General features: G+C 47.0%; 1 protein-coding gene across 1 annotated transcript in view; it reads right to left on the minus strand.

Moving 5' to 3' along the window:
• Positions 1-22,385: 22,385 nt before the first annotated feature.
• The window catches only part of LOC115087563 (kinesin heavy chain-like), a gene marked incomplete at its 5' end in the record, with an annotated part of 88,614 nt that continues 83,139 nt past the window's right edge, over positions 22,386-27,860 (minus strand). The window contains 2 exon segments of the mRNA XM_029594929.1: positions 22,386-23,373; positions 25,573-25,692. Of these exon segments, the coding sequence (XP_029450789.1) occupies positions 25,614-25,692 (79 nt within the window). The 3' untranslated portion in view covers positions 22,386-23,373; positions 25,573-25,613.

The following is a 27,860-nucleotide window of genomic DNA, read 5'->3' on the forward strand; positions in this document are numbered from 1 at the left end:
TGCCTCCCGATGATGTCAGACGCTGCAGGCCTACATAAACCCTGCAGCTAGGCTCTTTCCCTGCCTTGCAATGAGGTTCACTCTTATTAGAGTCTCGAGTTGCTGTTCCTGGTTCCTGACTGTCATCTGACTTCTGGCTCTTGACCCTGCTTCGTCCACCAACTCTGGCTTCAGCTTCCGCTCCTGGCTTTGTCTTCGGCATCTGTCTTCTGGCTTCCGACCTTGGTTCGTCCCTGGACTCCGGCTTCAGCCCTCTTCTCTTCTTCAGGTATCCTGTGTTTCACTCGCCTGGAGGTTTCGCCTAAGTCCCAGCAGCTCGGGTCCTCACAGGCTCCTCTCGGGGGGACCGCGGGCTTCCGAGGGTGAAGTCTCTTCTGGTCCTCAGCCGCAGAGGATCACACCTAAGTCCAAGAGGCCCGGATCCCTACGGGCTCCTCCTGGGGGGATCTCGGACTTCCAGTGGTGAAACCTTCTCAGGATACCTCTCCTCCGCCGCCTCCCGGCTGCGACATCCACTGTGGGCAGCCCGCAGCACAACACCATCTGTCTCAGCCAGCCCAAGGGTCCACCGTCCTAACAGATTACTAATCATCTGCTCAAACATTTTCAAAGTACCCCAGTGACCAGTGAAGATTTGGACTCCCAGCAACTGGGGTTACATAAGTATGCTGAACGTCATCATTTTCCAAAAGTATAGTTTAAAAAATTTGTGGCAGATTCCCCCCCCCCCCCCCCACACACACATACAGTCTGGCCACCAGATGTCACTGTCCCTGTCTTAGAATATACTTTAGAAGGAGCCATCCATCCCCCTTAGTCACTCCCACCTGAAGGGTCTGGATTGGATGCCTGAATACTATTTAGCCCAGCTATTTTAAGACACTTTGGGATCAGTTTGAGGAAGCCTTTCAACAGTAGGGATGTTTCAGTTTTACACAGTGATGAGGCCTCCCCCTCTCCACCCAAATGGAATTTCTGTTAGACGTAACAGCTCATCATGCACTCCCTGCCAGAGGGTCTTTCTTCTAATCCACCAGACACCAGACAATCCACCAGACAATCTCTAGTTGTCCTTCACTCTAACCCGGTCTGGCATTTATACTCACGAACAATGGACTCTGACACTTCCAGGTTAAAGCACCTTTTAAGCTTTTAACCCGTACGCTCTATGGTAACACTTTATACTTATTTCCTGCCTTATCTTCTTTCCAGCTTGTCGCAAGCCTCCAAGTTCTCTTTCCCTGTTGATTGTAACTTTTGACCTATTCCTACCTATTGTTATCTTTCGTTTACTTGAATTGTTACTCCAGTTATACCCTGGTTAAATGTAAACCGATCCGATATGGTTATTTACTATGAAGGTCGGTATAAAAAACTGTTAAATAAATAAATAAAATAATTTGTAGAGAGATAGATTTGTAAGCCTGATATCCTTTTTGGGTGAAAGGGTTCTCTAAAGGGGACCAAATACCTGTGAGCCTACTCTAAACTCTAGGTGGGCAAGCACCAGTGATCCTGTTACGGGGAGCGGAACCCCTTAGAGGGAGTGTGCCCTTGGGCCCCTGGCACGATCCCGCGCCAAGGGTAGGTGTAGCGTGGGTGGCGAGAGACAGCCCTACCCCAGCTGGACCTGCATGCCTCTGGAACCAACATGTGGAGTGTTGGTGATGAACAGTCCTCCTACCGTTCCCGGCCCTTTTGGACCTGCCACTGAGATGGCAAGAGGCAGCAGGCCAGACTCAGGGCGTGGGCAGACGAAGGTTGAAAAGCAATAGACAAAGACTTGGGAACCATAGACTGTAGACGTAGACTCTAAAGCAAGGTACTGTAGAAGTAGACTCTGAAACAAGTAGGAAGGTTGAAACGTTGGCACGGTCCCTCAGGGCGCCCTACACAGCCAGTACCACTGGTCTGGTCACGGACCACCCTGTCCTACACCCGCAGGAGCGGGACCAGCGCAGGAAAGGAAAAGCGCTGCACAAGCAGTCCAGGGTAATGGACTGCTTGTGCAGACTGCAGGGCACACTGGCAGTCTAAAGCGAGTTACTGCACACCGGCAGTCTAAAGCAGGTTACTGCACACCGGCAGTCTGAAACAGGAGGCTGCACATCGGCAGTCTGAAGCGAGGTTAAAACATCAGGGTCAGGAACAAACATCAAGGAACATCAGGAAACATCAGGACATGCAAGACACCGGACACCAAGCTGAAACAAATAACGAAGGCCTGACGGAGCGCTGGAAGAGACGAGTAACTCCAATCAAGGCAAGGCATGAGTGCTGGAGCAAAGCTTTTATAGCCCAGGAGCAGGCAACTCCCTGGGAGGAGTCCAGATGGGCTGTACCTCGTTGGCTCTATGAGTGGAGAGGAGCCGCGGGCCCGCCCCTTAGGAGAAGGACGTGGCCCACACCAGAGCATCCAGGCTGCAGTGGAGCAGGCCTCGCGCAGGCCCCGAACAACACCGAAGGCCTCCCAGGCCGTGGAGCAGGATCCGGACACTTGCTCAGGCGAGGCCCTGGCTTCGGAGCAGCCTCCAGAAAAAGGTGAGATGCCTCCTGTGGCGCAACTACAGGAGGAATCATAACAGATCCTGCCACGAGGGACAGTGAAGGCAGAAGATGTACCCAGTTTAACTTTAGGAAATATATTTTGGACTTGAACAGAGTGGGGAGGTTTTTGGAACCTCCTTCCCCACTGGGATTGCAATGCTGAGAACTAGCCTGATCCCACTGACTTTTCCTCAAGAGAGGTCCCCCAGAAATATCAATAAACTAAAGACAGAAGAATAAGAACAGGAGACTCCAACCAGATCTCCACATGCAAACACCAAGGGGACAGGACAGGCTGGGTATCTGAGGAAAAAGATGAACTAAGGTAGGATTTGTTTCAGTAAAGTTGGGGACTCCTCCACTAGGATTCCCAGATAGCCGCTGGGAGACTGTGTGCATTAAATATATCACCATGGGCTCTACCCAGAGGTCTGACAACAAGCAATAGAACCAGTTTCACCATCTCAACATGCCCTGAAGTTCTCTACTCGATACTTCCTTAGCGCCAAGAAAATGGGGGTACTGTAGCCCATTCTCATCTTGAGATGCTTGAGCAAACATTCAAAATGAACTTCCTCAGCATAATCCGACAATATTGGATCTGAAGGATGCATATGTTCACATACCCATCCACACTTCTCACTGGTGCTACCTCCACTTTCAGGTGAATTCTTCCCACTACTAGCCTCTTGTCATCCCCAATGGTCTTCATGAAATGTTTCACAGCAATAGCAGCTCATTTCCATCACCAGAGAATACAAGTCTTCTCAAACCTAGATGATTGACTCATCACTAAGAACTCAAGGGACAAAGTACTACGTTCTCTGAGCTCAACCATAGCTCTGCTTCAACACTTAGGTTATCTGATCAACTTTAAGAAATCAACAATGGAGCCCACTCAGATTCTCAAACCTGCTCTCTTCTCCTCGTTCATCTGCAAGGCAACTCCTAGTGGTTCTTGGACACATGGCAAGGACCACTAGGAATCGCCTTGCAGATGACCCGTCTTTACATCCGGTGCCTCCAATGGGGTCTATGTTCTCAGTGAGATCAACTAACTCAATCTCTGTCATCTCCAGTGGAGATTACAATGACTATGAATCGAGAGTTGCAGTGGTAGTTACACACATGAGTTCTCAAAGAAAGAGCCTGTCTTCAGTCACTATCTTATGAAGTAGTTCTTGTGACAGAAGCCTCCACCAAAGGGTGGGGCGTGCATACTAGAACTCTTTAAACACAAGGCCTCTGGACTCTTCAAGAGAGTCACTATCAGATCAACCTTCTAGAGTTGAGAACAATCAGATACGCTCTATCAGCCTTTGTGCATCTTCTTCAGGGAAAGAGTATCTTGATTCAAACTGAAAACCAGATCACCACATTTTGTCAGCAAGTGAGGATGGGATCATGGCTTCTCTGCTAAGAGGCCCTAAAACTCTGGCATTGGGCAGAAACAAATTGAGCTGCTCATCAGGCCACTTATCTGATGAACATCACCAACATGTTGGCAGATTGATTCAGTAGAGTGTTTCAATCACACAAGTGATTACAACAGCATTCAGTGACATTCAAATTCTTCAGCTTATCGGATCTACCATTGGTGGACCAGGTTGCCTCACAGCAGCACATAAAACTAAACCAATTTTGCTCGGTTCTACCAAGCGATCACAGGTTGGCTCAAGACACTTTTCTCTTCATGTATGTTTTTTCACCTTTACCGCATGTAGCTAGGATAGTGTAGAAAGTTCTTTAAGACCGCACTCATCTAATTTTCATAGCCTCAGCATGGCCCAGCAGATCTGGTATGCATATCTCATACAACTTTCCAGCTGTCCCCCCCAGACATCTGGTAATAGACCTTCTCTGTTGAAGCATGAAAAATGGACATTGTGCCATCTCAACCTTCCAGCATGGATGTTGAGTGCTCAGTGATCAAGGATCTTCATTTATCTTTAGAAACTGTGGACATGCTTGTCTCCTCTAGGAACCTTTTCACTAGAAGGAATTACACCTTCAAATGGCAGAGGTATTCCACATGGTGCCAACAAAATGCTTTGGACCCATTTTCTTGTAAACCTAAACATCTCCTGAAATACCTGCTCCACCTTTCTGATTCAGGCCTTGCCACCTTGTTTGTATGGATATACTTCAGTGCTATAGCAGCTTACCATACTCAAGTAGATAGAAAATCGATATCTACTTATCCGTTAATATCTTGCTTCATGAAAGGCCCATGACATGTCAGACCCAGATACAAAAGCCACCTGTTCTACTGTATCTGTATGTAGTCCTTTCCCAACTAATGAAGTCTCCCTTTGAACAGCTGGAGTCAGCTTCTCTAAAATACTTGACATGGAAGGTGGTGTTCCTCATTGCAGTGACTTCAGCTAGAAGAATCAGCAAACTCCAAGCTCTCATCCACTATCCTTTGAACATGCAGTTCTTCCACAACAAGGTGATTCTCTATACTCACCTGAAACTCTTCCAAAGGTTGTCTCTGCTTTTCATATCAATCGTATTACTTATCTTCCTTATTAGTCCCCACACACATGAGGGCAAAAACGCCTTGCATACTCTGGATTACAAAAGAACCGCATTGGAAAACCTCCCAATTGACTAGGAATTTTATTTTTATTTTATTTATTCATTTTTATATACCATCATTCGGTTCAGCCATCATAACGGTTTACAAAGTCAAACAAAAACAGATAAATTATACATAGTTACAAAAAAGTAACAATGGGGGGGGGGGAATGGAAGGAAGGGGAAGATGGTAGGGTGAAAAAGGGAGGAAAAGGGAAAAAAGGGAAGTAACAGTAATAGTATTAATTTATCATAAAGGGGGGATTCTATCATTACTTCTTATAAGTTCCGAATTATAATGAATATGGTTGATGCTAGTTGTAGATAATTTTTCTTTTGTGCCTGGCTTTGGTTGGTTGAGTTGATTGTAGATGTATGGTATGGAGGAGGTGTAAGTTAAAAACAAAATACAATGTACCTTGTCTAACTGGCTGGCTGAGTGCATTCAGCACTAGGGATGTGAATCGTTTTTTGACGATTTAAAACAATCGTCAGATATATTTTAAATTGTCAAAAATCGTTAGAGCCGCGATACAATAACAATTCCCCCGATTTATCGTCAAAAAATCGTAAATCGGGGGAGGGGGGAGGGCAGGAAAACCGGCACACCAAAACAACCCTAAAACCCACCCCGACCCTTTAAAACAAATCCCCCACCCTCCCGAACCCCCCCAAAATGTTTTAAATTACCTGGGGTCCAGTGGGGGGTCCCGGCGCGATCTCCCGCGATCTCCTGCTCTCGGGCCATGGTTGCGTTAATAGAAATGGTGCCGGTGGCCCTTTGCCCTTACCATATGACAGGGCAAAGGTAGCGCCGGCGCCATTTTGGTTCCTGTCACCCGATGTCACGAGTGCAGGAGATCGCTCCCGGACCCCCGCTGGACCCCCAGGGACTTTTGGCCAGCTTGGGGGGGCCTCCTGACCCCCACAAGACTTGCCAAAAGTCCAGCAGGGGTCCGGGAGCGACCTCCTGCACTCGCGCCGTATTGCCAATATTCAAAATGGCGCCGGCGCTACTTTTGCCCTAAGTAGCGCTGGCGCCATTTTGAATATTGGCAATACGGCGCGAGTGCAGGAGGTCGCAAAAGTCATCACCTTTTGCCCTCACTATAGTGAGGGCAAAAGTAGCGCCGGCGCCATTTTGAATATTGGCAATACGGCGCAAGTGCAGGAGGTCGCTCCCGGACCCCCGCTGGACTTTTGGCAAGTCTTGTGGGGGTCAGGAGGCCCCCCCAAGCTGGCCAAAAGTCCCTGGGGGTCCAGCGGGGGTCCGGGAGCGACCTCCTGCACTCGCGCCGTATTGCCAATATTCAAAATGGCGCCGGCGCTACGTTTGCCCTATGTAGCGCCAGCGCCATTTTGAATATTGGCAATACGGCGCGAGTGCAGGAGGTCGCTCCCGGACCCCCGCTGGACTTTTGGCAAGTCTTGTGGGGGTCAGGAGGCCCCCCCAAGCTGGCCAAAAGTCCCTGGGGGTCCAGCGGGGGTCCGGGAGCGATCTCCTGCACTCGTGACGTCGGGTGACAGGAACCAAAATGGCGCCGGTGCTACCTTTGCCCTGTCATATGGTAAGGGCAAAGGGCCACCGGCGCCATTTCTATTAACGCAACCGTGGCCCGAGAGCGGCAGATCGCGGGAGATCGCGTCGGGACCCCCCCACTGGACCCCAGGTAATTTAAAACATTTTGGGGGGGTTCGGGAGGGTGGGGGATTTGTTTTAAAGGGTCGGGGTGGGTTTTAGGGTTGTTTTGGTGTGCCGGTTTTCCCACCCTCCCCCGATTTACGATTTTTTACGATTTTTAAAAAAAACAAAACATGACGATCAGATTTCCCTCCCCCCCCAGCCAAAATCGATCGTTAAGACGATCGATCACACGATTCACATCCCTATTCAGCACTACTACACTTAGCAAGACTGCAGATCACAAGCTCAGTGAAGGCTCATCAAGTGAGGACCATGGCTGCTTTTGTTGTACATCTTCGAGAATTATCTGTTGAAGTTATCTGCAAAGCTACAACTTGGTCTTCCATTCATATCTTTATGTTGCAATACTGTCTTGATAACATCTCAATATTTGATAAGCAGTTTTGCCAAGTCTGGTCTTGCAGTAGTCCACTCTCCACAGTGAGAGTCGGATTGCTTACTAAGTAATCGCTCTGCTGCAACCCTCAGCTTGGGACTTCCCACATGTAATAGTGAATGCAGTCTGCTTATTGACAGAAAAAGCAAGTTTGCTTATCGTAAATGGTGTTTTTCATACATAGCAGGATGAATTAGCCATGGATTACCCATCCACCTCCCTGAAGAGTAACTACATAGCTAGATTAGCTCTGGTATGGATTGAGGAGACTCACGGGCAACACCGCATGGGAACTCCTGCAAATGCTCAGTAGAGCTCAAAGCTCTATTAGCTTGGAGAGACGAGTCCAATGCTTCCAGATGACATCGCCCACATGTAATGGCCAATTCATCCTGCTATCTATGGAAACACCATTTACAGTAAGAAAACTTGCTTTCCTGATATATTTTTAGAAATAAACTGTGATTCCTGCCTTGAAATGATGTTACGGGTTCAGACCATGCACACTGTTATTCTGCCCAGGGGCTCTGACCTGGGGGAGCTAATCTCACTGAAGTCTACACTGGGGGCTACCTGAGCGGCTTATCCCATATAAATACACACAATTACTCGGATTATACCTGGGGACTTGAACCCAGGAGCTTATTCCCAACACAAAGAACAACACACAAACTTTGATTCAGTACATCACAGTTCCAGGTATTTAGGAAAGTGAGTTTATTAGAGCAATGGGAAGTTAGAAGAAAATAAAATCAGGTTACACAGAAGAAGTAATGATAGACGATGACAGCTGCTACATAGATATACAAAGCTTACATGTTTTCAAAGGATCAGACTGTACCATCACGTGCAGAGCATTCTCCCTTTCTTGCTGTCTCTCCTTATACACTAAATAATGCTTGTGAAAGCAGTGGTGTTCCCTCCCTCTGATTTCTTATCGAATTTCAGGCACAGCTGTGTAGCCTTTATTCTCTTTCTCAGGCTTTAGTATAAGTTAATAACATAACAACTGCTTCTCATCATAGACCTAGTGGAATAACTAAATAAACAGACTCTTGCCTGTTCATAAACATTTCACAGTGCAAGAGAGTAAATAGTTCACTCAGTGGTCTTTAAACTAATCTGTGTCTGGATGAAAACTCTGAATCCATACAGCCTACCCTCTATATACATTCTCAGCAAAAGTGTTATGTTTAAGGGAGAATGTGAACCCCTGGGCCGAGATGAGTGATGACTCCGCCCACAGGGAGGAGCCCTGTGAGCCTCACCATCAGCATGCGTGGTCTCAGTGGCATGGCACACAGCTAAAGAAGGAGACTTTATTATATAGGAAGGAAAGCAAAGTCCACAGTATTAGCAACATGGAAGTACTGTCCTGGGCAGTGGGCAATGGGTATTACCCAGAATGAGACACAGTGGGGAAGATCCGGTAGTGGCCCGTGGGACGGGGTATGCTGTGGATCCCCTCTGGTGAGAGTAGGCACCTCAGGATACAGAGCTGGTAGTGGCTCGCGGAGCGGGGTACACCAAGGAATTCTGTACAGTTGTTATATGTAGAGATGCCAAACCCGGAAGTGGCTCTGTGAAGATGGTGAGCAGGAATACTGTAGAGCAGGAAGGAAGAAAGGCTCTCACTGAAGATAGGCAGTAGTGGCCCAAGGATCGGGATATGCCGCATAGGCTCCTCAGTGTAGTGCAGAATGAAGATGTCTGTAGAAGTACCCACAACTGGTGGTTCCTGGAGCAGGGTAGATCTGAGAAGCAGATCCAGCAGCAGACAGGCAGGAAGGCCCTCAGAGGAGCGGATAGCCAGGAACGCTGGGGAGCCCCCGAGGAGCGGGTACTCCGAGCGTCCAAATGCCAAAGCTGAATCAGGAACAGGAAGTCCTTGAATGAGCAGAGCACAGCAAGATGGAACTCCTTGCTAACTCGATGAAGGCAAGGGCTGGTTCAATTAAATACGCTAGTGGGTTGACGTCATCGGGTGTGGACGCCCCAGAGGTTCCCGCCATGACGTATTTAAATAAGGCCCTTGCACGCGTGCCTAGGTAACTCCAGGTCCAAGATGGCGGCCGGCAGTGTCCACGCTGGCCTGGAGACACCAGAGAGGTTGTTGTGAACTGGCAGACACCGCCATTCTTCCCAAACTAGATGGAGCAGGGAAAACAGAGGTGAGCATGAGAGGTCTTAGCCGTCTGCGACCGCCAGGCATAACAGTAAGTAACAAAAAATGACTCCAACAAATGACTGAGAGGTAAAAGGGGTGGTCAAATAGGAAAAGGAAGTTGCAGAAAAACTAAATTATTTGCTTCTGTGCTTACTGAGGACAATGTTAGGGTCATACTCACACCAGAAATATTTTGAAGGTGATGACTCTGAGCAAGTAGATGGAATCACCTTGAAACTGGAGGATGTAATAACAGATTGACAGACTAAAGAATAACAAATCAGCATGGCCAGATGGTATTCACTCCAGAGTTCTGAAATAACTCAAAAATGAAATTGCAGACCTGTTTTTGGTGATATCCAACCTATCATTTAAAACAGCCATGGTACCATAAGACTGGAGGGTGGCCAATGTAACGCAAGTTTTTAAAAAGGGCTCCAGGAGTGAGGAACTATAGACTGGTGAGCCTGATGTTGATGCAGGGAAAAATAGTAGAAGCTATTCTTAAAAATAAAATTACTGACCACATAAATAGATATGCTTTAATGGGTGAGAGTCAATATGATTTTCACAAAGGGAAGGCTTGCCTTACTAATTTACTAGAATTTTTGAGAGTGTAAATAAACATGTGAATAAAAGTGAGCCAGTTGTTATAGTGTATTTGGATTTTTAGAAGGCATTTGACAAAGTCCCTGTTATGAATCCTGCCCGTGGGTGTTCCCCGCAAGCAGGCTCCTCACCTTCACTGCTCTCCCGATGCGGCCGGATGCCACTGACGCCAGGCCTCCCCTGCGGCCTGTGCTGCGGACTTGGTTTGCCCCTTCACGGCTGGAGCCGCTGCCGACGTCCCGTCATCTTCGCGGCTGGAGGCCGCAATCCCCGAGCTTGCCTGGTGGCTGGAGCTGCCCTCGGGGCCTCCTGCAGCAGCAGGAGCTGCTGCCAACGTCAGGGCCTGCTCCTCAGTCCAGCCCTGCCTCTGCGACGTCGACATCGGTGCAGGGCCGCTGTCCACGGTCCTGCACAGCTTCCTGTTTCCTCCTAGGCACGCGGCCGTGCCTCTCTTCAAGATTTAAAGGGCCCACGGCCAGATATGCCCTGGGCCCCACCTAGAGACTGTTTCCTGTGCCAGCCCTATAAAAGGGCTGCTCCTGCTTTCCACCTTTGCCTTGCATCAGAGTTACTTCACTCCGTCAGGTCTTTCATGTTCTTCGTAGGAGCTCCATGTCTTGTCAGTTCTTGTGCCATGTCTTCGTCTCTTGAGGTCCTCATCCAGGTCTCTGAAGTCTTCATGTTCCTAGCGTCCTCCATCTCTGCTCTCCAGATGTTCCTGAAGTCCTGATGTCCTCGATGGCTAGAGGTACTTGATGTACCTGATCTTCCTGATGTGTGTTCCTGCCATGTTCCAGCTCTCCGAGTTCTCCAGGTGGCCTCTCCGAGGGTAAATCTGTTCTGTCCGGTTCCTGTTTCTGGTCACTGGAGCCCCTGCCAGCTGGATTCCGTTCCTGAGCCTGTCCCACTCCCGCGTGGTCTGTGACCAGCCTCCTTAGGCTGAGTAGGGCGCGTAGAGGACAGGGTGGTCCGTGACCAGCCCATTGGGTCCGCCCGTGAAGGTGGGCTGTGTAGGGCACCCTGAGGAGCAGGGCTCACCTGTCTCATCTAAGTATTTCAAGTTCTTCTCGTCTCGTCTGGATTTCCCAAGGTCCGTAAGAGTCATCCTTGCCTCGGACATTTCTCTTGCCTGGAGACTTCATCTTCACTAGTCCCAGATGTCTTCTATGATCGGAGCTTCCTTCTGCCAAGCTTCAGCCCTTGTCCGCCCTTGTCTCGTGTCCGGCCTGCTGCTCCATGCCGATCCTATGCGGCAGGTCCAAAAGGGCTGGGAACGGTCGGAGGACTGTTCATATCACCAACATCTTCTTGTTGGCTCCGGGAGCATGCAGGCTGGCAGAGGGTGAGACCTTGTCTCCGCCATGCTGGGATACGCCGCCAACCCTCGGTTCAGTCCTGGTCGCCTGGGGTCGGGCTGAGGCCCAAGGCCACACGAAAAACCCGAACTTAACAGACCCTCATGAGAGACTCTTCAGGAAATTGGGAGATCAAGGGATTGGAGGCAGAATCCTACTTTGAACTGGTAACTGGATAAAAGACAGGAAACAGAGGTTAGGAATAAATTGTTCATTTCCAAATGGAGAAAGGTTGTTAGTGGAGTTCCCTAGACGTCTGTATTAGGACCTTTGCTGTTTAGTATATTCATAAATGATGAGGAGTGATGAATGAGATGACCAAATTTGCAGATGACACAACATTCTTTAAAGTTGGTAAAACAGCGATGAATTGTGAAGAACTGCCGAAGAACCATGTGAGTCTAGGAGATTGGGCTTCTAAATGATAGATGCAATTTAATGTGGACAAGTGCAAAATAATGCACATTGGAAAAAAATATTCCCAACTACCCACAGTGCTGGGCTCCATGTTAGGAGTCACAACCTAGGAAAAGGACCTCGGAATCCTTGTGGACAATACCTTGAAATCTTCAGCTCAGTGTTCAGTGGGGGTCAAAAAGGCAAATAAAATGTGAGAGATTATTTAGAAACGAACAGAGAATAAAAAAGAGAATATCATAATAACTTTGTATATATCCATGGTGTGACCACATCTGATTACTCCTGAGTTAATTCTGTGCTGTTGTGGAGCACAGAATTTGTGCAGAATTTCATTTTTTGTGCAGAATTTGGCGTAAGCCCCAGCGTGCCATCAGCAGAGCCTATCCTGCTCGTGGCAAAGATGGTGTATGTCCTGGTGGCAGTGAGTGGAGCCCATCCCACTCGCGGTAAAAAATGGAGCAGACCCCGGTGAGAATGTGTGTAGAAGGATGTGTATGTATATTGTCACGATCAGGCCCATCCGCTCAGCATGCTGTGAGGCTTTGCTGGGCTTCAGGCCTCCGGCTTTGCTCCCATGCCACGTCCCGTCCACTTGCACAGCTCATGCACAGCGCTGCTATGGACTCCTCACAGCCTCTAGTCAGAGTGCCAGGCCCAGTCCTGGCACTCCCAAACAGTACACAGAAAAAGGATCTTAATCAATAAAGAGTTTAATGTGGTGCTGTAGCTTGCTGGCTGCAGCCTTATACTAATGCGTGGTTGTCTTTACAAGCCCAGGGTAAACAGCATTTAAAACCACAATTCCCTTCCAGCCTTTCTCATACCTCCATACAGCAATACAGGATTTACCATCCCCCAACCTCCTGGTTATTCCACCTTCATAGAGGAACAGCTGGAGCTTTCCTCTCCCCAGCTTACCTCCATCTCCTCCTCCTGAGACTCTGAGGAGCCGGGCTTTTGTGGCCAGCTCCACCACGGTGGCACGCCCTCTTCCTCAACGTCCATGGACTCTGCTGAGTCATAGGGATCAGTCCCAATTTCCTCCACCTGTTCCTGCTCAGGCTCCAGCCAGGGGTCAGGTGTTGGTTCAGGGAACCTGGGAAGTGTAGTCTTTGCTACCTTCCTCAGCGCCCTCCTGTGGCTAAGTTTGGTACCACTAGCTTCTGCTTGGCTGTGTCTCGGCTGTTTCTGCCCCGGGCCAGGTCGTACTGCATCACAATATGTATGAAAGACTGTGAGGCTGTGTGTAGGGGTGTGTGTGTGTGTGAGAGAGCATATGTGAGAGTACGTGGATGTGTGTGCCAGAAAGAGGGAGCCTATATGAGGAGATTGTGAAGGAGTGTATATATGTGTGAGGGATTGAGAGATGGTGTGTGTGAAAAAGGGATTGTGTGTATATAAGGAAGTGAGAGTGCTTGTTTGTGAGAGAGGGAGCCTGTGTGAAGGTATGTATGTGTGTGAGAGATAGCAGGAACCTGTGTGCAGGTGTGTGTGTGTGTGTGTGTGTGAGAGAGAGAGAGAGGGAACCAGTGTGTAGGGGTTTGTGTATGTGAGAGAGTGAGAGAGAGAGAAAAATAGGTAGCCGGTGTGAGGGGATGTGAATGAGAGAGAAAGGGAGACTGTGTCGATGTGTGTGCAAGAGAGAGAGGGGGCCTATGAAAGAATGTGTGTGTGCGAGTGAGAGAGAGGGAGCCTGTATGGTGGGGGTATGTGCATGAGAGAGAAGGAGCCTGTGTGTGTGTGAAAGAGAGAAGGACAGAGAGAGCCTGTGTGAGAGGGGCAGTACTGAGAGAGGAGTTAACTCTAACAATAGAGATAGAGTAGAAGGGGTTGAACCTAGAGGGGAGGAGAGAGATAGTGGAAGGTGGAGGAGTTGGGGCCTGAGAGGTGAGAGGGCAAAGTCAAAGGAGGCTGACCAGGGGAGTAGGGAGAGAGGGTGGAAAGGATACTCTATATACATTGTACTTCAAAGGAAATTCTGCTCAAAATATTTAAAACTCTACATCTTTAAGTAATAATTGTTTTCAGTATTAAATTTTAAATTAATTACTTAAAGACTGTCATGTATATTGTGTTATTTTGGCCAATATAAAGTACGCAGTATTTTGCTGAATTTTAAATTTTGTGCAGAAAATTCCCCCAGAAGTAACTGTGTGCAGTTCTGGTCACCCAATCTCAAAAAAGACATAGCGAACATAGAAAAGATGTAGAGAAAGGTGATAAAGGGAATGGAAATCTCCCCAATTGAGAAAGGCTAAACAGATTAGGGCTTTTTAGCTTCAAAAAAAGACAATTGAAAGGGGATATGATCGAAATTTATAAAATCATGAGTGAGGTGGAATGAGTAAATAGGGAACAGTTATTTACCATTTCAAACAACACTAGGACTAGGACACACTCCATGAAACTAGAAACTGGCAGATTTAAAACGAGTCGTAGGAAGTATTTTTTCACTCAGTGCACAATCAAAATTTGGAATGTGCTGCTGGAGGACATGATCTAGGCAACTAACATAGTGGGGTTCAAAAGAGGATAGAACAAGATTCTGAAGGTAAACCTAGGAAAGCCAGTGCTTATCCCTGGGAGTGAGATAAAAGAAATACATCAACCATTGATGATCTGCCAGCTTCTTGTAATCTGGACTAGCCAGTGCTGGAGACAGAATGCTGGGCTCTGACCTTTGTCTGACCCAGCATGGCACTTCTTATGCTCTTATCAAATTTACTGGAGCATTGATAGATTTTCTGCAAGAAAGGGCCTTTCTCCCATCAGATTGAACAAACACTTGCAGGTCCTTGGTATATAGACTGTTGAACGTAGATCAAGGCATGGGCAGGGAAGTTCTGTTTGTTCTGGGCCACATGGTGACAGCAATTTACATAGTTTTACTAAACTCCCTTCACATGCATCTTTTACAGTGGGGCCTTCACTCCCAATGGGATCAGTTGGCTCAACCCTTGATCATCAAGGTGACAGTTTCACAAGAAATGAAGCAGGATCTACGCTAGTGGCTACAAGACATCATCCTCCAAGAGAGAGCTCTTCTCAGAGTCCTCACCAAGTAACACTGGTGACAGATGTTTCCACAAAGGGTTGGGGGCCCACACAGGCCCTTTTCAAATTCAAGGTGGTTGGTCATTAGTGGAAAGACAATTTCAAATCAACCTCTTGAAACTGTGAGAGATCAGAGTCCTCCTGACAACTTTTACCCATCTCCTCCAAGGGAGGAACATTCTCATTCAAACTGACAACCAGGTAGCCATGTTCTACATGAACAAACAGAGTGGCACAGAGTCATGGACTCTTTGCCAGGAGGCAACAAATATATGGGAATGGGCATGCAACCATCAAGCTGTCCTGCAAGCAACCTACCTTCCAGGGATCTCCAACACATTAGCAGATCGCCTTAGCAGAGTATTCCATCCACATGAAGGGTCTCTGAAACAATCAGTTGCTGACAGACTGCGGTCTGTGGGGACTTCTGGAGATCAATCTCTTGATACCAGAGAAAAACAGAAAAGTGGAAAGGTTTTGCTGTAATCTTCCCAGCAAACTCAGATCTGCTTAGGATGCTTTTCTGCTCAGCTAGAATATAGACCTCATGTAAGCTTGCATCAGTTGGAATGATTTTGTGGGTGGGGGGATCAAGCCTGCAGGATTTTTTATTCCTGACACCTAACTGGCTATATAATTTGAATATAGCCGGTTAAGATGAAAGTTATCTGGTTACACAAACTCTATAAGTTTATCCCTGCTCTGAGACATGTCCAGATAATATTGGAATTAGCTGCATAATCTGGCTACCTTGATACCAACTGGAACACCTCAAATTTATGTGGACAAATTTTATTTGGATAATGATTTTCCAGGATAAAATTTATGTAATTAGAGGTGCCAGAAATTTAAAACTTAGGGGTTTGTTCGGGTGACTTCTAGTTACCCAGATAAACCCCTTCGAATGTGGACCTCAATGGGTTCAGTTTTCAGTTAGCTTCCTTCCTTCCTTCCCTGACTTTTGTTGGATCACAATTGGTTTTAAACTAATCATCTCCAGATATGCAATGGAGATATATAATCTACCATTTTGTTTGTAGCTCTGATATAGTTCCTGTAGTTTAAAGATATATGCCAAATGGATGGTACATTTTGACAAATAATTGTGCACTCTTTTGTGTGCTAGTATTTTTTCACAGTTTTCCTTCTGATCTCTGTTAGATTATATTTCACTATAATGGAACTGTTAGACAATAGTTTGGGAATGTGTGTGATTTGGGTGAATCCATGATTCAATGGGCAGGGCCCATCAAGACCACCATTCCCTGTATGTACCCAGATCATTCCAGACTCCTGGGTTAAGCAACCCTGCCAGCAGATAGAAACAGAGAACGTTCTACTGATACTGCTACATAATCATGTGTGCCATCTGCAGTTCCTCAGTATTTCTCTGTCTCCAGCAGATGGTAGATGGTGCAAAACTTGCAGTTCTGCAGTCAGGAGACTGGTTTGATCTTCCAAGCCTTCCTCCCAGGGGGTGTTTGGGTTCTAGTAGATCCTTCCCTGTCTGGTCGAGATTGACGAGCTGGAGGTTGGTGAACCCTTTTGTATGCTCGCTCCTTCATTCTGTGGGGTGTAAATGTGGTAGTCCAGATCCCTCCCCTTCATGAGGCTGCTGAGGCAGCTATGGACTCAGGGTAGTAGTTTGTCTTCTTTTTCTGCTTTTTGTCCTTTTTGAATTTGGCTTGTAGCAGTTCTATGTTCCATCCTTGGAGGTAGGTCTCATAAAGGCGGCCTGAGGTGCTTTGGGAGGTATATTTTCCCGCCGGGGTGGTATGGTGCGCCGCTCTGTTTGCTGCGCTTGTGGCATGGCTCTTGCATGCCTAAATCGATTCAGCCTCTGTTTGGATTGTTCGCTAGGGGGCAAAGGGCCATCCAAGGGCCCAGAGCCAGCAAAAAAGAGAAGGTTAGTGCTCGCGGCTGCTCCTTCTGTGCACCGGGGTTCAGCGTGCGTTGGGGATCCTTTCTCCATTGTTGCGGGAACGGTGGCCATTTTGTGTACACATGCAGCCCGATCCGTGCTGACTGGGGGTGGGGGGATTTTCCCCTGGGGCTTTCCCCAGTTCTGATCCTGAGAAGGAGCAGGGGGAGCAGATGGGTCTGAAGAGCCCATTCTGCCTGTTGTGGGGTCCTCTCATCCAGTGTCTGGTGCTGCCAGTCCCTCTTCTTCAGACGTTGTTTTGCTTCTGCATGAGGTTTATCTAGCTCAGCAGGAGGCAAGTGCTGCAGGGCTGGGGACCCGGACCCAACCTTCTGAAGGTCTAGATGTGGGTTCCAGACCAGGACATCCTCGGAAGTGGCTGTCTTTCATTCACCGGTTGTTGGACTCAGATCCAGCTGATGAGGAGTCAGATGACTCAGAGGGGGGTCCTGGGGATCCTCCCTCGCACGATGCGGCAGTCGATCCGGATGCAGTTGGTATGGATCTTGGAGATGATCCGGAGGAGATCCCAGTTTTCGAGGGTAACGACCCTAAGGTGGTCTGTGTGTTTCAGAAAAAGGAGTTAGGTCCATTGATTCCTCAAATTCTTGAAGAACTTGGAGTGAAGGTGCCACAAGAGGACTTGGATATGGAGGGGGCGGATTAGGTCCTGGATGGACTTTGGGGTTCAGCAAGAGCTTTCCCTTATATTAAGTTGATGAGGAAGTTGGTGGATCGGGAGTAATCTGCTCCTGACACTGGCTTGAGGGTCAGGAGAGCAATGACGAAGCTTTATCCTTTGCCCAAACAGACCCTAGAGCCATTTTCTCTTCCTAAGGTGGATGCGATGGTCTTACCAAGACGACAACTATCCCGGTCCACGGCTTTGAAGGATGTTCAGGATCAAAAATTGGAGGTTCACCTCAAAAGGATTTTTGAAATGTCAGCTCTGGGTTTACATGCAGCAATTTGCTCCAGTTTTATGCAGAGGGTTTGTCTGCATTGGGTGCAGCAGCTTCAGGATGGTCAATCGAAGTCTGGCAAGGAGGCTAGTAAGGCTGACCGGTTAGAGGTGATGGTGGCGTTTATAGCGGATGCTCTGTATGACCTGATCAGGACTTCGTCACAAATTATGGCGTCTACAGTTTCAGCCAGGAAGTTGTTCTGGTTGCGGAACTGGTCAGCAGATGTGTTGTCTAAGTCCCAGTTGGGGTCTCTGCCCTTCAAAGGCCGACTCTTGTTTGGTGAGGACCTGGAGCAGTTGATGAAGGATCTGGGCGAGAATAAGGTACACAGGTTGCCGGAGGATAAGTCTAAGGGCAAGAGGTTTTTTAAGACTCAGTCCCGTTTTCAGGATAGTAGGAAGTCTTGCCCAATGAGGGGAACTATAGACCTGCAGAAGCAATTCCCTCCCCAGGACCAGTCCTGGGCTCATTCCTTTTGAGAGAGTCGAAGACCTTTCAGGGCCACCACAAGTAGTGGCGCAGCTGGAGCTAAGTCCTCACAATGAGGCGAGGCTGGTTCACTCTGCCATTCCTTTTAGAGGAAGTCGCTTAGTGTGGTTTTACAGGGAGTGGGCCAAAATTACGCAGGATCAGTGGGTCCTCAGTATAATAGGAAACAACTATGCATTAGAATTTGCTCGGCCTGTCCGCAATTTATTTATCATTTCCACCTGCAGATCCACAAGCAAGCAGTTGGTGGTGCGAGAGATGCTAGACCAGTTGCGAAAGTTAGGGGCAGTAATTCCGGTCCCCTGGGATGAGTGAAGTGAAAGAAAGTATTCTATTTACTTTGTGGTTCCGAAGAAAGAAGGCACTTTCGGCCAATTCTGGACTTAAAGAGAGTAAATGCAGCACTCGGATGGTTTCACCACAGGAAATTTGCAGAGCAGCAACTTGGAAGTCACTGCATACTTTTGCAAGGTACTATCACTTGGATGTGGGGGCTCCGGAGTCCCAGTCTTTTGGTGAGAGTGTTTTGCGAATAGGACTCTCCAGGTCCCACCCTAAAGCCTGGATTTTCTAAGGTCACAGACCTTAGAAAATCCGGAGATAACGGGGGGCGGGGTGGCGAAGCGGGGAATGGGCCTGTGAAAGCCGGCAGCGATCGCACCTCTGCAGTGCAATCGCTGCCGGCTTTCGCACCCAATAGCACCATCGTAAAAGGTGGTGCTATTGGGCGCGAAACTGGTGGCGAAAAGGGCCCTTACCTTTTCGCCATCAGTGATGTCTTCGCAGAGTTGGCCCCGGTGCCGCCCCAACTCCTCCTCTTCCGGGGCCGACTCCACCCCAACTCCGCCCCCATTTAGTGATCGCACGTGAAAAGGGACTTTTGAAAATGACCCCCTAAGTAGGGAGCTTTGGTACATCCCAGAAGTCTGGACTGATCTGGGTACGTACAGGGAAAAGAAAATTGTTTTTTACCTGCTAACTTTCATTCCTGTAGTACCACAGATCAGTCCAGAACCTGCCCAATTTGTGGAGGTGGAGAGTCATCAGCTCATCTGATTTTATTGATATGCAATACAGATTTTCTTGGTATGGAAAGCAGACTGGTTAAAAAGTTTTTTTACGTTTTTGAAAGTTTTTGATAGATTGTTGGTATTTTTTACTGTTTTTTTATGCTTGGGTACAGGTCAATACTGAGAAACTGTAGGTGGCACATGTGATTATATAGCAGTGTCAGTAAAACTTTCTCTATCTCCATCTGCTGGCAGGAATGCATGACCCAGGAGTCTGGACTGATCCATGGTACTACATGAACGAAAATTATCAGGTAAGAAACTAATTTTCCTATTTCTGCCATGCCTGAGGATTTATGAATGAGTTATTAGATCATATTTTTTTTATTGACATTAGTGGACAAATAAGTAGAGGCGATTACCCGTATTTTCAGTGGGCACTGGTACGATTACAATGAACATATCAAGCTGTTGGATATCTGGTTTTTGAAAGGTGGTTGGTGATCGAGGAATATTCAGTACAGCATGGTAAGCTGCATTAACTTTAATGCCACATTATTTGGTGAATTAGCCATGTTAATATTAGCGCAGGTTACGCTTTAGTAAATATGCCTCTAACAACACGAGAGGCGTTTGATTTTTAAATCTTTTGTAGCGTTATTTTACCTTAAAAATAGAGTACGTGTATTTTTGCAACTGAAAAGACCGAGCATTGATGTCAGATAATGTTGTTCCCTGATGCAGACATTTGTTGTTCAAATGCGAGCCATGATAAATCCTTCCTCAGATGGTTCTTTTTTTCAGTCCTGGATTTCTTTTCAGACACCCTTTGAGTTTCTAGGATGGATCTGGACATTTCCAGAGTATTACTGCTGCTTGAGGAACTATATCTTTTGTGCTTTTTAAAAGTTTTTATGTAAGGAATACTTTTTTATTTATGCTAGCACTAAAGCACTTTGGATAAAGATTTTTGGAAAAAATACTATGAAAATATAATTATAAACTACGGGTATTGTAATTTATGAATTTACATCCTTGGTCATTTATGAGAGTCTCTTTATTTTGTTTATAAGATTTTTTTTTTTATTCCTTCACCAGTTCAGTGTTCCACTCAGAAGAAAATATTTATATATAGGATGGGAACCTATGACGGTAATGAATTTGGAGATGCAGAAACTGTCGGAGAATGTGTAACAGGGGGGGGTGTCTCTCTACAGATAGATGATGATTTACAATCCACAACGGTAAATTATTCAAATAATTAAAGAAACATTTAGTACTGCATTATTTTAATATAAGATATTTAGTTCTGCTCTTTATGGCTTGTACTTTTGTAGAAAGGGCTCTGGGCTGTCACCATTTACAAACAAGAACCATGTGAATTAAAACCGAAGAAAAACATGGTCCCATGTGTCTCCCTTAGGAGCTACAAGATCTGCTGTTGCTTCACTGCTGGGCATCTCCCATTCCCAGGCACATTCAGTCGACCCAGCATGGGTAATTAATTCAGCAGTGTGGAAATTGCAGGGCAAGCTCACAGTGATCATCACAACGATCTTCAGGGATATCTTTGAGGTTACTCTGATTTTGTCCCTCTATAAAATAAAAAAAATGGCTTTTTTGGGGGGCAGGATCCCTCTTATTCCCAACTTATATTCAGGCCAATTCAGTAAAGATCGTGGGAGAGCGGGTGCTCCGGGTTGAGCACCCGCTCTCCCAATGCAACGCCCAGCCACCTCTCCTGGACACTGTGATCCTTTATTTAAATGAGGGGGTCACAATCCTATATTTAAATGAGGGGTCGCAGATTGGCCACACATTTTACTTCCAGAATCCCAGGTGACTAATAGCCTCATCAGTGTGCATTTACATGTGATGAGCGCTATTAGGGGCGGATTTTAAAAGGCCCGTGCGCGTAAATCCTTCTGGATTTACGCGCGCAGGGCCCTCGCGCGCCAGTGCGCCTATTTTGCATAGGCCGCCGGCGCGCGTAAAGCCCCGGGATGCGCGTAAGTCCCGGGGCTTTCGAAAAGGGGTGGGAGGGGGCATGTCCGGGGGCGTTCCCGAAACGATGCGGCGTTTCGGGGGTGTGCCCTGGCGTTTCGGGGGCGGGTCCGGGGGCATGGCGCCGGCCCGGGGGTGTGGTCGAGGCCTCTGGACCAGCCCCCGGGACCTGAGGACGGAGCGGGGCTGCCGGCGACGCGCGCAAAGTTACGGGGGGGGTTTAGATAGGGCCGGGGGGGTGGGTTAGGTAAGGGAAGGGAGGGGAAGGTGGGGGGAGGGCGAAGAACAGTTCCCTCCGAGGCCGTTCCGAAATCGGAGCGGCCTTGGAGGGAACATGCAGCTCGCGCTGGGCTCGGCGCGCGCAGGTTGCACAAATGTGCACCCCCTTGCGCGTGCCGACCCTGGATTTTATAAGATATGCGCGGCTACGCGCATATCTTATAAAATCCAGCGTACTTTTGTTCGCGCCTGGTGCGCGAACAAAAGTACGCGCTCGCGTATTTTTTAAAAATCTGCCCCTTAGTTTTCAGGGGGTTTGGCCATGTGTTTTCGACACGCTAAATCCCTTACAGTATAAGGAGTAATAGACGCGTGTCGAAAAAACGCGGCCAAACGCATGTTAAACAGGGCGCATGGCCGAGCACACTTTACAGAATCAGCTCGATTGTTTGACAGTCTATTCCCAGCTCCCTTGCTCTCTCACCTCTGCTTTTTTATTCTCTTTGAAGAGTGTTTCTTATATAAAGTTTCCTGCAGTTCAGGGTCCTTCTCCTGCCCTTCACTGCACTGCCTGTCTGCCTATCCATTTTGTTCCACTGATGCTGTCTGTCCATGGCTAAAGCCTTTTGATTATATTGCAAGGTCCTTAGGCCTATGGACCTGCACCCACCTAAATTTTGCTTTGTTGTCTTCTTAAATGAGACTTCAAAGAGGTCAGAGCAGACTCTGAAGTCATTCACTGCCAAAACTGACTTCTCATTGGCCAGCGCCTTGTGATGCGCTCAATCTGCGCAACAAGGTTTTAAGGCACAGTCATGCCTAACAACCTATCACAATACTCAACTCCTCTGCCAAACATTTGTTTAAGATGGAAAAAAAAAAAAAAGCAAAGACACGGAACTCCTTTGTGGCTTTTTATTTAAATGTTTGTTTACAGTTGTAACTATTACAAAGTATGATTCAGCTACATGCATCCCTTAAACAAGCCGTAAGATAGTAATTTCATCAAAAGCCTTTTTAAAATTCCCTTATCAACAGAATACTTTAAGTGAAAATTTCTTTACATACATATATTTATATCTATATATATTTATATATATTTATACTGTATATATCTGTATAATGTGTCTATATATAGTGCACTCACACTGTACCCTTATTTGGAACTATGATCTTACAATTCACTGGGGCTTTTTCACGACTTTTTCATCAGAATTCAATGTAAAAAAAAACAAACTAAAGAAACCACAGGGATGGTCTTAAGAGATACTTGGATTTTTGTTTGAAAATCAACAACAAAAAAAGGCCAACCAACGAAAAAAAACATGGGAGGATGTCACGCCATTTCTAATCAGGTGTCCAATAAGTTCTGCCCATCAGGGACTGTCCGGGGTTTTGGGCAGGGCTCAGGAGAGCCATCAAGAACTTGCTGTTGTTTCTGCCCACTTCTAGTTCAGAGCTAAACCTAGTCAAACGAGAACCAATAAAGCAGCTGGGCAGAGCAGATCTCTTAATTAGAATAGCAAGTGCTTGAAGATGCAAGCTTCAAAGGCTACTACTTCAGGCACTATCTTGAAAAGCTTGCATCTTAAATATTCTATAATGCAAAGATAAAGAAGTCCTATTGGTCCTGGAGGAAAATGGATTTCTCTGAAGCAGGGAACTGCGTGGTCTCCAGAGCTCATGTACATCATTGTTGGATGTCTTATGTTGGTCCAGTAATACAAGGTATCGATGCCTTCCACGCATCGAGCTTACATGCACATTAGCACAATTAAAAAGAATCATCCCTTCCTAATTTGTAGGTTACCTTTTAACAAATTCTGTTATTGATGGCCTAACACTCAATTCTCTTTCTTCTAGTCTGAAGTTGTAACCACTAAAGCACCCCTCATCATATGCTTTTATGAAATAATTCAACTGCCACAGGACATGGCATTGGGTCTGTATTGCTGTTAGGCAAAAAAGAAAGAAAAACATATTTAAATCATTCAAGGTCTCATCCAAATCAAAAGTTATAATAACAAGAAAGGGAAAAAACATGTTTCAAATTTCCCCACAGAAAGCCATTAATAAATATTCACAAATTCTGATAATAAATGACCTCTTTGGATAATGAAAAAAAAAACCTGTTTTGTTGTTTTTTGCTTTATTTGCAGACGTGCCTGCTTACAAACATTCCCAAAGACACTGTAAGGCATTTGAAAATACAAAAGGGTTTCTCTTTAATGCCATTATTATTTTGTTTTATTTTTTAATATTCTGCTTATATCATACGGCACTAAACCTAGGTTTAATTATCAACACTCGAAAAGTGTGGTAAAGATGAATACACATTACATACCAGTGCTCACAGCAAGACCCAAACTTGAGAAAACACGAATCAATACAGATTTGAATACCTTTGCAAAGAGACAGGGAACAGACGGCAGTGGCGGCAGCGGCGGCAGCTTTACAGTTCAGAACAGACAGAGATAGACACAGCAGGGTACAGGCGACAGACATCAAAGTACAGTCATACAATGAGGATTTATGCTGCGTGGTAGAGGCTACAAGCGGCCAGACTGCAGCATGCTGACAGGAGGCCTCAGTCCTGACTGGAAACTAGGAGAGAAGCAGAGAAAAGAGGGAAAGGTAAGAGAGAGAGCTAAAGAAGTGAATTGATGCCACAGAGGGAAAGTAGTTCCTGAACTGCGTGGTGGGGCGAAACAGGACCCAGCAGAGTGGTCCCATGACAGATGCAGGTGGATCCTGGGGGCAACTCAGGCTCAGATTTAGGGACAGGCAACACTATCTAGGGTGCCAGATTACTAGAGATGTGTAACGTGTGATCAATCGTCTTAACGATCGATTTCGGCTGGGGGGGGGAGGGAATCAGATCGTCGCGGTTTTGTGTTTTTAAATATCGTGTAAATCGTAACTCGGGGGAGGGCGGGAAAACTGGCACACTAAAACATCCCTAAAACCCACCCCGACCCTTTAAAATAAATCCCCCACCCTCCCGAACCCACCCAAAATGTCTTAAGCGCCGGCGCCATTTTGGTTCCTGTTCCCCGACATCACGAGCGTAGGAGATCGCTCCCGGACCCCGCTGGACCCCCAGGGACTTTTGGCCAGCTTGGGGGGGCCTCCTGACCCCCACAAGACTTGCCAAAAGTCCAGCGGGGGTCCGGGAACGACCTCCTGCACTCGAATCGTGTTGCCGTACGGCCGGCGCCATTTTGCTGTACGGCAATATGGCCGGCGCCATTTTGCTTAAAATATGACAGGGCAAAGGTAGCGCCGGCGCCATTTTCTATCAACGCGCCCGACGCCCGAGAGTGGAAGATCACAACGGGACCCCCCCACTGGACCCCAGGTAATTTAAGACATTTTGGGGGGGGGGTTCGGGAGGGTAGGGGTGGGTTTTAGGGATGTTTTAGTGTGCCGGTTTTCCCGCCCTCCCCCTTCCCCTCCCCCTTCCACCGATTTACGATTTTTGACGATAAATCGGGGGAATTCCTATTAAATATCGCCTCTAACGATTTTTGACGATTTAAAATATATCGGACGATATTTTAAATCGTCAAAAAATGATTCACATCCCTACAGATTACCTAGGCCAAAGAAAAGAGTAGCTGTGCCAAGGAGGACTCTGCTGCTACTGTCCACTTTAAAGGGGCATGGCTATGGCACTCTGGATGTTAGGGGGGTGAGAGAAGAAATTCCTTCACATTCCAATCTCCAGAGTCTCCCACCCTCTACGGACAACAGAATTTCAAATATGGCCCTGAGGCAACTGACAAAGTACAAGTCAGGGAGAGCAGCGTGTGAATTATTGTGAACATAACTGCAGCCTGGTTGCAGTGTGAAAAGCTTTGAATGAATGGCTCGTTTCGGTTTGGACTGTGAAGTCTTATCTCATGGTGGAGATCTGAGGTTGTCTTATGAAAATGTTTGGGAACCTCTGCCACAGGCCATCACAGTTTACACACTAGTGGAGCTGGAAGAGTCTTGCGCATTCTGTAACTGTGCATGTGAGTGTCTCTTGAAAGACACTCTAAAAGATAGAAGAACCCAAGTATGAACACTTTTCTGGTGCACTGCTCTACAAGGAACATGTATCATCTTTTGAACCTGTCTGGAATATGCCAGGTGCCTCAGAACATTACCTCAAAAGTGCAGGTACAAAGAGATCCTGTCCACAAGATTATTAGCTGGCTGCAGTTTCCTGGTGGAGGGGGAACAGCTTTGACTGATCGTCTGCCTCGCAGCCGCAGGGTAGGTCACTTCTGCATGTACAAAGAGAAAAATTGGGAGTGGATTGGCTATGATAAGTCACTCGCAGGGCTGGTGCTTCCATTAAGCAAACTAGGCAGTCACCTAGAGCGTCAAAGTTTTGGGCGTGGCAAAATCCTACCAGCATGAGGCCCAGAGGGGTGCTGTGCCAGAGCTAGTATCATCTGTGCCAGAGCTAGTATCATCAAAGAAGGAAGCACTGTTCTAGAGCCACTGCCACCAATAGGAGGGAGCGCTGTGCTAGAGGTAAATTGTAGGAGGGGATGCATGACCGAAGGTTTGCCTAGGGCACCAAGTGCTCTTGCACCGGCCCTGGCCACTCACAAGAATTGTGGTAGCACGGGTCATGCTGTATAGCAATAGTAAAGAGAAAAAAATAAATCTTTACAGCGAGACAGAATGACACAAAACCCAGTTGCAATACAAATGTATACGTTTCCTGAGATTATGACTTCCTACTAAAAGATGCAGTGGGAACAATTTCATTTTTCCTCTACCTAGCACTAATCTCAGAGACATGCAGTACTCATAACAATAGAACTAGCAAATGTTTTTTATTAAGTTAATTTAAGTTTATGATCAAATGAAACTAAATTATTAGGATTTTTCTTTGCCGATCTGATTTACATTTCATTCCTGAGGAGATATCCGTGTTTAAAATCGCCAAATGTGGCTCCTGCTTAGCTGCTTCCATCCTTATCCATGTAAGTAAATCAGAAAGGGGGTACTGCTTATGCTGATCCTCTTCAGGAACTTGTGATATCACCATGACAGTATACATCAAGTTCAGCCAGTGTGGCAGAGGAGAATACACCAGGAGCCGAGGTAATATAACAAACATATTTATATACTACTGCTGCTGCTGCTGCTGCTATTTATCATTTCTAAAGCACTACCAGAGATACGCAGTGCTGTACAGATACACCTAAGAAACAGTCCCTGCTCAATGGAGCTTATAATCTAGTCCAGACAAACATACATTATAAACAAGAGTCAGTGGGAAGTATACCAGTACTATGATAAGGGTACCCAGATTCCTCCCCCCTTCTTCTCACATCCCTGCCTCTAACTAGGTATTGTCTCTCTCCTTATCTCTGTCTTCCTGAGACTGAAATTCTCTTTTCTCTATATCTTCCAATATTCCTCATCCAGCAGACAGCTTCATTTCTTTTGATTCCATAATTCTGCTAAGAATTCAGATGTCAACCTCAGTACCTTCTGTTACACTGGGCGGTCCACGGGCTGCCCCTTTGAACCACCACTCTCGCCTCAGATGCCAGGCCTGTCACACTGCTCCTCGGTGCGGCGAAATGCCACTAGCACTGCTCCAAATACCAAACGGCAGGATGCCGTTGGGAAACACACGCTGTGCCTGCCCTAGGCGCGCATGCCCGATCTCCCCACATTTAAAGAGACCATGGCAGAAATGTCCCCGCAGCCCCTATGGATGATGTCAGCACCACAGCCCTATAAAAGGGCAGAGTTCCGGACACAACTTGTCTCAGCAACAGGTCCAGCTACTGCCTAAATAGTGTGTGTTGCTTCCCAGCCATTCCTGCCTCTCTCCAGTCTTGTTCCAGTCTGTGCCATCCTTTATTGCCCGCTTGTTCCAGCCCTTGCCTGCCAGACTCAGCCTAACCATCCCTCTTCCTCTCCATAGACAGATACCTGGTTTGACCTCTACCTCCCTATGTCCCCAGCTGACTTCAGACCTTCTCTTCTGTCATCAGCAGAGACCCCATTTAAGTGCTACCAGCCCTGGTACCCAAAGGCTCAACCCGAGGGGAACGTGCGCTGGTAGAGGTGAAGGTCCTGACCGGTCTTTGCTTCGCCTGGGTCCGCCTGCAGGTAGAGTCAGTCTTGTTACTGTCAAAGGGACCACAGAAACAATATCTTCCTGTACTCACACCTCATATACCTGCTCTTTCCTTCACTTCCAATTCTACAGTCCCTCTAAAATTCTCTCCTTTGACACCTGTTGCCTGCTCTTCCCTGTTCTCTGTCCTGCTTGGATTGCTGCAACTCTTTGTTAGCTGGTTTCCCTGATTCTTCTTTGCATCTCCTCCAGATCCTCCTCCCACTCAGTTTCTCTCCTCTTCGTCCCTCACAGTTTCAAGCTTTCTCCATCTTCATGACAGTGGCTCTAGGTCATGACAGTGAC

Source organism: Rhinatrema bivittatum, chromosome 3 (assembly GCF_901001135.1).
Source record: "Rhinatrema bivittatum chromosome 3, aRhiBiv1.1, whole genome shotgun sequence".
Taxonomy (NCBI): domain Eukaryota; kingdom Metazoa; phylum Chordata; class Amphibia; order Gymnophiona; family Rhinatrematidae; genus Rhinatrema; species Rhinatrema bivittatum.